The 10,606-nt window shown below is 35.2% G+C and overlaps 1 protein-coding gene and 1 long non-coding RNA gene across 2 annotated transcripts; one reads left to right on the top strand and one right to left on the bottom strand.

Annotated features, from left to right (window-relative positions):
- Positions 1 to 2,145: 2,145 nt before the first annotated feature.
- On the bottom strand, positions 2,146 to 4,102 carry LOC108811844 (uncharacterized). The gene is made up of 3 exons (XR_001943388.2): positions 3,578 to 4,102; positions 3,194 to 3,309; positions 2,146 to 2,785 (listed from the first exon to the last, which is right to left on the bottom strand). It is a non-coding gene; the product is annotated as an uncharacterized LOC108811844 (long non-coding RNA).
- Positions 4,103 to 5,752: 1,650 nt separating this feature from the next.
- Positions 5,753 to 10,601, top strand: LOC130506678 (protein SABRE-like; the record flags this gene model as incomplete). Its single annotated transcript, XM_057001373.1, has 9 exons — positions 5,753 to 6,170; positions 6,259 to 6,370; positions 6,685 to 6,951; positions 7,059 to 7,321; positions 7,472 to 7,691; positions 7,833 to 8,003; positions 8,085 to 8,162; positions 8,514 to 8,765; positions 8,946 to 10,601. Coding segments are annotated over exons 1-9 (3,090 nt in total), but the record flags the coding sequence as incomplete, so codon positions are not given.
- Positions 10,602 to 10,606: the final 5 nt, after the last annotated feature.

The raw sequence follows: 10,606 nt of genomic DNA, 5'->3' as shown, positions 1-10,606 counted from the left end.
ATGTTTCAATATTACAAATATATCATTTATAAATAAAAAAAAAACTAAAAACATAAAATAAATATCCGCCCGATTGGGCGGGTCAAGATCTAGTTATAAGATTACAGGAGCATTGCATGAATACGTATAGATTATGAAACTAAAATAAAAAAGAGATGGGCACGTGACACATCTACATCCGCTACTGATTCAGTATGATGTAATAACCACCCATTTAAGGCTAAGAAGATTGTTTTGCGATCATCCCAAAGTAATTAAATGCTTACCAAATGTATTTTTTCTGGGCATCACTATTCGTTGGAAAAGTGTCTAACTGTCTTGATCAGATAGGTATTTTGGTTTAAAGTTAATACTCATTCCGTTTCATAAAGTTACATATTCTAGAAAAAAATTGTTTCAAAAAGATCTATTTTTTATGTTTTCAATGCATGTTCTATTCACTAATTGCAAACATCAAAAGAATTAATTTCACTTATTGAACTTTTATTGGTTTAAAATTATGGGAAAAAAATAATCACAAAAAATTATGCATATATAAATGAGATTTAATATATTTTATTAATAGGTGTAAAAAGTTTAGAATATGTAACATTTTGAAATAGAAGGAATATACGTTTTTCAATGTCCTGCTATTCTTTCATTTCGAGAAGTAAGTATGTAGTACCTTGGAACTTGTAAACATTTATTCCGTCAGCCATTAAACATAAAGTGCATGATAAGTTTCATCTCTATTTTAATATTTCCTTTTATTTAGTACCATAAGGAGGTCAATTGACTTTTTTTGTGTGGAAAAATTGGCTTGATTAGGTCCCAAATAATCTTTTTCCATATACTAGAGATTGGTCCGTCCTACGGGCGGATGAGTTTACAATAAAAATATTTTATATTAAGATATATTTTAGTTTTATTAAAAATTTGAAATTAACATTAAAAATCATTATAAATTTAATTTATATAAGATTATACTGTAAAATTTATTATTTTTCTGTTTTGAGTTGAAAGAACAACTAATGGTCTTCTTTTTCAATAGAACACAAAATCTTAAATAAAAATTAAGCAAAATGAAATGGTTTATATTTATTCTTTTGATTTTTATTTCATTTTTAGTTGAAGAAATCTAAATAAAGATTAATTCAAACATTGTTCTTAGAGTTTCAAATTATAATTTATTTTTTTTCACGATAATATATTTATCGAACTCCAAGATAAATAAATTAAAAATATAATGTAATGTGATAAAATAATAAAAAATATATTTTAAATTACTATAGATAGTCAATAATTTCATAGATAACAATTAATATATTTATTTAACAATTTTTATAATATATCTTTGTTTCAGTTTATATTAGATTTTCAATTTTTAATGAAATTTGATTTAACTTTTACTGTTTCAGCAATGGTGTTTTGTTGATTATATTAGGATTTGTTGAACTTTGTTTTATGACAAATTATTTTTTGGGGAATTTTTTTCATGCTGTTTGAAAATATTTTTATAGATCAGTTTTATAAATTATTAAAAAAATTTGTATTTCTAACAGAGTTTTACTTGAGTTTCATACCAAGTTGTATCAAATAATTTACTTCGAATAAATCAGAGTGAACCAAACCATAATTTAACTAAAATAAATTTTATGTAGTGTAATGATTAATAATCTAAAAATTAATATGAACCAACCCGTATACAAATATTTTCTGAAATTTTCTTTTCTTTTCAAAGACTAAAGCCAAAGAAGAAATCTTTTAATATTTTCAGTTTTCTTTATTGGCGCTTGTTTGGGTCATTACGAACTAGTATTGGTATTGATGTCATTGGTGATCTAGAAAGTTGAATTGTAGTGGAAGTGGTACTATAGAAAGAATTTTCTAATGTCTGATGTTATTTTAGTTTGTTTGCCATAGTTCAACGTTACCGATTCATGTTTTTTTATAGTTTGAGTTCTCGTTTTCGTAATTTTTTAAAAGATGTAATAGTTTTATTTATTATGAAAGCTGAATCAGAAAACCCAAACCATAAAAATACATAGTCTGCTCAAATTATATAAAAAAAACGAATATGGTCATTTGCTTATAATAAAAGCGTGTCATATCGGTTGTTTGTACATGTGACATGTTTTGTTGTTCCTATGATCCTATTTCATGGAGTGATTTTTTGATGCGCTTCTCATGTAAATATATATAGAGAGATATCTGAATCCGTTGACAAAGAAAAAGAGATCCTACGTTACTATAAAGTAAAAGAACAGATGTGCACGAAAAGGTGAAAAATGACAGATAATCTCGAATTAACATAAGAGACGCGAGTCGCTAGAGTTTGTATCAGGTCAAGAAATCGTCATCATCTTCCTCAGCCATGTATTTAGTGAGCTCCTCTTCTTGCTGTTTCATCTCTCTCTCCTCTTCTCCTCACTCCCTTTCTCCATGTGCGTGTTTGGTGGGAAACTCAGCGCTCTCACCGCTTCGTTGTGCATGTAGAACAGAAGGCAATCCTCGAGCTAAACGCATTCTGTGGGTCGTTAGTGGAGTAGATGTCTCATGTTTTCTCTAAGATCATACTACCCTTCTGGTGGTTGATGGTTGCGTCGGTTCCTCCATCGCTTATGGCTTTAGCCACTATGCTTTCTGCATCTCCCACCGGGTTTGCAGAGTTTAGCCTTAGCTTCTGGCCGAAATCTGTTAAGAGAGAAGGAGATGCTAATGTTGCGTAGTCCTGTTCTGATTGTCTCGGAGCCTAACTATGAGGTTGAAAGTCATGTCTGAGCTCCACGTCACCAATCCTCACTGCCTGAAAAATTCAAACATATTTTAGTATGAAATTAATTAAGAGTCAACATGTTGAGTTCAAAACAAACTAAGCGTAACAGAGATAAACACATATATTACAACTGTACCGAGATAAACAACTACCAACAACTGTAAAAACATATTTTGTGAGATGTGTATATATATGCACACTATATTACATTTATATGGAGGTCTAAGAAGGCACAAGGAAAAGAAAACACAGTGTAGATATAAGAACATAATAAGCGAGCAAAGCCTAGCAGGAGATACATATACACATTATTTTTAATAAAGAAAATTGACAGTGGAAAGGTTAGAAATATTGAGAGATCAGAGAAACGATATCAACCATAATCTAGAAAGCTACAATAACCAAGTGCTATGAAAGAATAGCGACTAAAAGATAAACCTGTTGGTTAATTAGAATGTGGCTCAAATCATGGTGCTTTTGATCTCAAGCTCTCTGCTTGGTCATAAAGATTGTAGTGTAGAAAGTTACGAAGGAAGAGATTCGGAAACAGTTTCCTGCATTCACAAAATGACACATTGAATAACGAAAACAAAAGATGAATCAAGGGTTTTTAGTGTTTATAAAATTTGTCAAAAAAACATATCTGACACAACACATCATCATGACAAATTGCTGCAGAATAGTGCAAGAACAGAAGAGTACTGCAACTCATTTCACTTAACTCACCAAATCACGTCTGATAATTGATTTAATGAGAATATGTTTAAGACATGCTATCAGGAAAATCAAATACACTACTCAAATTCAAGAATTGAAACATACTAGGAAGTTGTTTGTTCGTGTTTGCCAGAGCAAGTAACTGGTCGTGAGGTTGAAATCGGAATAGTTCAGTAGATATGGGCCTAACGGGACTTTCCGAAAGAAGTTTTTTCGTATGGAGAGAGGGCCATCAGACATCCTCCGGACATCAGATCGGCGGAACTGCTGTTGGAATTCATGGTTTGAGAGAATTTTTATCTGGAAAAAAAGCGAATAAGAAAAAAGGGTAAACAGAGGAGGTATATATACACATAGATGGAGAAAGGCGAAACGAAGCCATAAATAGGGATTTGATGGAGGATTGATTGTAGAAGATGGAGTTATGCGGAGGGTTAAGAAGAGGAAACGTCGAATCTTTTAGAGAATATCGAAGAAGCAGGAGAGGAAGAAGGAAGAGAAGAGCCTCAATGTTACGACAGATCTCTCCACTTTCACTTGGGCTTATGGGCCAAAATATTATGAGCCGAATTAAATAACTAACAGATAATTGAAATAATAGAGCCCATAAACGGGTGACGTGGAAACAAAACAGTTTCCTATTAGTGGATTAAATTTTCTGACGTGGATAGCTTCTTTGAAGCTTATATTTGCCTTTTAGTATTGTATATATTGATCATCAAAAACAATTAATGATTTAAATGTTTCCAACAACTGAAAAGAGTTCATCCTGGAGTGTAGCTTTTGTCATCTCCGAGATTTTCTTTTTTTTTTCTTCATTGGATCTGAGAGTCCGCAAGATTTATTACCAGACATTCATCGTATTACAAACTTGTAAAACACACACCCATACAAGTCTATCAAACTTGCTTTTCCTTGTCGTGATTAAAAGCTTGTCTAGTAAGAGTTGTTTTCCCAAGACCACCCATCCCAGTCATGGAAAACCACTTGAACGTCATCATTTATCTCATAATCTTCTCGGAAGTGGGCAAAGTAAAGGAAGGAATACTTCAAATAACTAGGCAACTCTTCAAAGTTCAAAGACAATACACAGCTAAATGAATTGTTGTTGTTGTCATTGGTTCCTCCAACACGGCTTGAAGTGGATATACGTTTCTCCCCGTCCTGCGACTCTCTCATTTGAGAAGCGAGTGGCACCTTCGAACCTGTAAAAATATTGACTCATCTGTTAGTAATGTAACACAGAGCATAATGAGTTTGATCTGTAATTTTATCATTCTTTTATCACCTGTTTTGTGTGGAAATATTTGCTTGATAAGGTCCCAATCTTCTTCTTTCCATTTGTTATCAAAGATAACTACTGACTTAAATGTTTTCAACAATTAATAAATTTCATATTGGAGTATAGGTTTGTCATCTCCTTGGTTCGTATATTGATAGTAATAACAGTGTTGTAAATACAAGAAGAAAATGAAGATGATAAAGTAAAATAATCATGGTTGGAAGAAAAGGAATAATGATATTTTTTGTGAATAACTTGAACTTATGTAATGAATTAACAAATAAGAATTTCAAAAAAGTAAAAATAAATTATTTTTGGGGTTGACTTCAAGTTTTATAGTGTGGCTGTTTGAAATGCAGTGGTCGCTGTGGTTACGGGAGTTCGCAGATGTGAGTGGTTGCGGTTTCTAGCATTATTAAGCGATTTCTACGACTGGTGCACAATTGGAAAATAGTACATTTGTGGGATATTTGTGATTGGTTGATTATGAGATACTGTTGTGGTTTAATAATAAATTACCAATATTAACGTATTATAACATTATAAAATATTGAAAACATACTATTGTGATAAAAAATATTAATGTTTAAAAATTATAATGAATATTCTTGTTTAAAGTTTTTATAAAATAAATTATGATACTGTTTGTGAATTTAAATTAAAATATTTTTGTTATCATATTTTTATTTTTCTTTTCAAAAAATTTTAGAAGTTTTTTTATATTTATTTATCCAATCACAATCGTCCATCACCACCACAAACACTGACCACTTTTGATTTTAATAGATTCATAGCAATTTGAAACGATTTATAATATCTTTCGTGATTGTTGTAAAATGCCAACCGTCACTATCAGTACAAAGTTGAGTTTGTGGTGGGGATAGCTAGAAAACAGTGATACTTTTAGTAAGTATTCGTAAAATTCCAAAACTAAAAACCAAAAAACTAATCGAGTAAAAAGAGTCGTTATGGTTGACGTCGCTGACTCCAAAGTAGTTAATCCCAACCCCAAGAGACACAATCGAAACCACGGACCTTACGGTACACCTTTCCGCAGTGGATCCAAACTACCGTCTCTCAACCCGTCACCAGTAGTCCACACATGGTCCATTCATCAGACCAGCAAAAACAGTCTCTCTCCAGCGATCACACTTGACAACTTCGCTGGATCTGATCTTCCGCCTACTGAAGCAGCAGCTCACACTCTCCCACAATTCTGATCGATTTTCAACTCTTAGGGTTTTCCATTTCCTTAAAAATGGTGTTTTGCGTGGAAACCGTTTGGTTCAGTGCCGCGGGCGGGTGAAAAAAGTGAGATCTCTCTCTCTCTCTCTCTCTCTCTGAGATGGCGGCTTCACCTGCTAAGTTCTTCTTCGGGTTCCTGATTCTTTCCATCGTCTTATGGATGATCTTCGTGTGAGTCACTCTCTCAGTTTCTTGAATTGCTCGAGTTCTAGTTCGAGAGATATGCACATTCCCTAATTATTATTGTTTGACTCTCCAGACTTTGTTCAAGATTCTCTGCGTGGATTCTTAGCCGAGTGCTGGGAGCATCTGTTGTGTTCCGTGTTGGCGGTTGGAAATGCCTCAGGGATGTCACGGTCAAGTTCAATAAGGCGAGTCTTCTTGAAATTTCTCTAAACCCTTTCATCAAAGCACTCTTGTCAGGGATGTGGCTAAGAAAGATTGCTTCTGTAGAAGATCAATGTATCAGTTCTTATTTTTTTGCTTTATACTTGGACTGTTTCTGTAGAAGACCACTGTAGTTTTATTTCTTCTTTGAATTTTACATTATGTAGCAGTATTGTTAGTGATGTACTAGTATCAATCTTTTTTCTTTTTTGGATGATTGATTGCGTTTCTTCTACTTGAATAGTATTTCTTTGCTTTTTTTTTGATGATTTGCTTCTGGTTTGACTGTTTTTTTCAGGGTGCTATCGAGTCCGTGTCTGCTGGTGAAATTAAAGTAAGCTTACGACAGTCCTTGGTCAAACTCGGCGTTGGTTTTCTTTCTAGAGATCCTAAACTGCAAGTCTTGATATGTGATCTTGAAGTTGTAATGAGGTCATCCACTTCAACAAATAATGTACCCAAACCCAAACGTCAGAAACCTCGTAATTCAGGCTGGGGAAAGTGGATGGTGGTGGCTAATATTGCGAGGTTTCTTTCAGTTTCCGTCGCGGATATGGTTGTCAAGGTAATTGGTTTGAGTTTGCCATCTTTCTTCATCTACAAGACGGAGATTTGATTGCTTTTAGTTGATGTCTATGGAAATAATTTTCTAACGATCTAGGTGAAATGCAGACCCGAAAGGCAATAATGGAAGTCAAGGAACTGAAGTTGGATATATCGAAAGATGGTGGGACAAAGCCAAATCTATATGTAGAGCTGCATGTATTACCGATTCTGGTTCACTTATGTGAGTCACGCATGATGTCTGATCAGTCGTCTAGCTCAAGCTTTGAAAGGTCTACTGCTTCCCAAACGACCTCTGCCACATCAGACAGATCCTCTCCTGCTTTGTTTTGTGATGAGCTCTCTCTTTCTACTGAGTTTGGACATGACAGGTACCTCCTTAACTGGATTACATCTGTAAGCTCTTTTGGGAAACTCTCCTCTAGATTGCTCTCTGACCTTTTAAGATGCATTTGTCAGAAGATAAATCTTTACTCAATAAGTGGTTTGCTCAGTTTTGTTGTTTTGTTTTTTTAACGTAGGGCTGTAGGTATCTTTTTACGAAATGTGGAAGTTATATCTGGAGATGTAACTCTGACTTTTGATGAGGATTCATTTCCAAAGAGCAAACAGTCATCATCTACTCTTCATTCAGATGAAGTTGTAACGTCAACTACTGCTGATTCATCTGCCAAGAAATCTCCTAAAGAGCATCAACTGGTGGTAGCTCTCGCAAAATATTCGTCGTCTTTTCCTGAAATGGTAAGTTGGCATATGAAAATTGTCTTGGCCAATGATTTTACGTGTCTTCAGTGAGTCTGCGTTATGTAGATTAATCTGATATAGAAAGTAAAGTCATTGTTTTCATCTAAGCTCTACTGATGCTTTGGTCTTGCTGACCAGATTTCGTTCAAACTACCCAAACTGGATGTGAGATGTGTCAATCGAGAACATGATCTGGTTGCTGAGAATAACATCACAGGAATTCAACTAAGGAGTGTTAAATCAAAATATTTTGAAGACACAGGAGAGAGTACACGTCTCGATGTTCAGATGGAACTCAGTGAGATTCATGTATGATTGTGTAAGCTCCTTCAGATATATGATTTCCAAATCTCTTATTTACTAATTCTCTGCACTTGTGTTTCCTTGCAGCTTTTTAGAGAAGCTGAGTTCTCTGTTTTGGAGATTATGAAAGTTGATGTGGTCTCGTTTATCTACATCCCAATTCAGGTTCGAAATCTCATGACATTATACATTTTTCACTTTCTATTTCTCGAAGCTCTTTGCATTTGACTCAATAATCTGACTTGGGAAAGCTATGCCTATTTTTTTTTGTTTCCTTACAACTGACAGGTCTCTGTTTGATGTTTTACCCCTCAGTTTTCCCATTAGATCATGAGCTCTTTTAGTTGATCTAATTAATGGACTATCTATTTCATATCACCATAAAGGAAATGCACTTTATTTTTGTATCACATGAATTTATGCAGAACGAACAGTATCTTATGTTGGTATGCATCAGTTTGAGTTATACTTTTTAAATCATGAAATGTTTATGTTCCTTGTTATTTTTTTTTTCAGCCGGTTCTGCCTATTAGAGCTGAAGTTGATATAAAGCTGGGAGGTACAAGATGCAACCTATTCATTTCTAGGCTACAGCCCTGGTTGCGTCTTCATTTCTTGAAAAAGAAAAAACTGGTGCTGCAAGGTCCCACTCACACACTCGGGAAATCAAAAGCTTCTGATACGAATGCCATTATGTGGACAGGCACAGTTTCAGCCCCTGAGATGACTGTTATGCTATATGGTATTGATGGTTTGCCTATGTATCATGTAAGTAACTGAAGTGTATCTCTCTGACCCAGTTTTGATTAATTTTAGACTGTAGTCGTGAGATAGGGCCATATAAGACTTTTCACGTAATTGATTGTTTTGTTCTTTATTTGTTGCGCACATATGGATTTGCTTTACTATATGCTAAACAGTATAATGTTCTTGGTTTTTTATATGCAGTTTTGTTCGCAGTCGTCGCATGTGTTTGCTAATAACGTTTCGAATACGGGAACAGCAGTTCATGTTGAACTTGGTGAATTGAATCTGCATCTGGCAGATGAGTACCAGGAATGCTTTAAAGAAAACCTTTTCGGAATAGAGCCGAACTCTGGTTCGTTAATGCATATAGCAAAGCTTAGCTTGGATTGGGGAAGAAGTGACAGAACATCATCTGACGAAGTTGGTTGCAGAAGTAAATTGATACTCTCAGTAGACGTGACTGGAATGTGTATTTACTTTTCTTTCAAGCGTGTTGAATCCCTCATAATTAGTGCTATGTCCTTCAAAGCTCTCTTCAAGACATTATCTGTTTCCGGCAAAAAGATGAATCAATCTGGAGGAGTGCAACCATCCAAAGGATCTGGGAAAGGAACTAGGCTTGTGAACCTAAATCTTGAACGTTGCTGTGTGAATTTCTGTGACGAGACAGGATTGGATAACACAGTTATTGACGATCCTAAAACAGTCAACTATGGATCACAAGGTGGCCGAGTTAAGTTTAGCTCATTGGCTGATGGCAGACTACGCACAGCGAACATTCAGTCTACTGCTTCTGAAGAGTGTAAAAGACTGAAGTACTCGGTCTCTCTGGAAATATCACATTTTAAATTTTGTCTCAACAAGGATAAACACTCAACGCAGATGGAGCTTGGAAGAGCAATGTCTATCTACCAGGAATATTTGGAGGAGCATAAACCTTGTTCAAAGGTCAAGTTGTTTGATATGCACAACGCGAAGCTTGTACGTCGATCTGGTGGTCTCAATGAAATAGGCGTTTGTTCTCTCTTCAGTGCTACTGATATTTCACTGGGTTGGGAACCTGACGTCCATTTGTCTTTCTATGAACTGTTTTTGCGGTTGAAATCCCTGGTTTATGCACAAAGGCTTAAAGAACATGAAAGGGAAGGCATCTCTAGTGTGAAAGATGGTGGCTGGGGTGAAGAAATAAATTTGTCCAACTCTGTTGACAAGCAGAAGAAAAAAGAATCTATGTTTGCTATTGATGTGGAAAGGTTGACAATATCAGCTGAGGTAGGAGATGGGGTAGAGGTTAAATTGGAGGCACAATCAATATTTTCTGAGAATGCCTGTATAGGAGTGCTTCTTGAGGGGCTTATGCTTGCTTTTAATGAATCTCGAGTGTTTAAAACTACAAGAATGCAAATATCAAGAGTTCCTTCTGCCTCATCGAGTTTATCTGATGGAGTCCCTGTAATGACAGGTGGTCCTTGGGACTGGGTAGTACAAGGGCTTGATGTGCATATTTGCATGCCACACAAGCTGCAGTTGCGTGCCATAGATGATTCGATTGAAGACATGTTGCGAGCCTTGAGACTTATAACTGTAGCGAAAGGTAAAAACAGTTTTCCAGGAAAGCAAGAAAGCTCGAAGCCTAAGAGTAAGAAATCTAGTCCAAAATTTGGCCGCGTAAGATTTTGCATACGCAGGCTTACCGCAGATATTGAGGAAGAACCAATTCAGGGTTGGCTTGATGAACACTATCATCTGGTTAAGAAGGAAGCTTGCGAGTTGGCTGTAAGATTGAAATTTCTTGAAGATTTTATTCACAAAACTACTCAGTCTTCTAAAGGTGCTGGAACAAGTGATCCTTCAGATGAAAG

This window comes from Raphanus sativus, unplaced genomic scaffold (assembly GCF_000801105.2).
Source record: "Raphanus sativus cultivar WK10039 unplaced genomic scaffold, ASM80110v3 Scaffold3547, whole genome shotgun sequence".
Taxonomy (NCBI): Eukaryota; Viridiplantae; Streptophyta; class Magnoliopsida; order Brassicales; family Brassicaceae; genus Raphanus; species Raphanus sativus.
The sequence above is the reverse complement of the archived record's forward strand: the minus strand, read 5'-3'. Positions and strand labels throughout refer to the sequence as shown.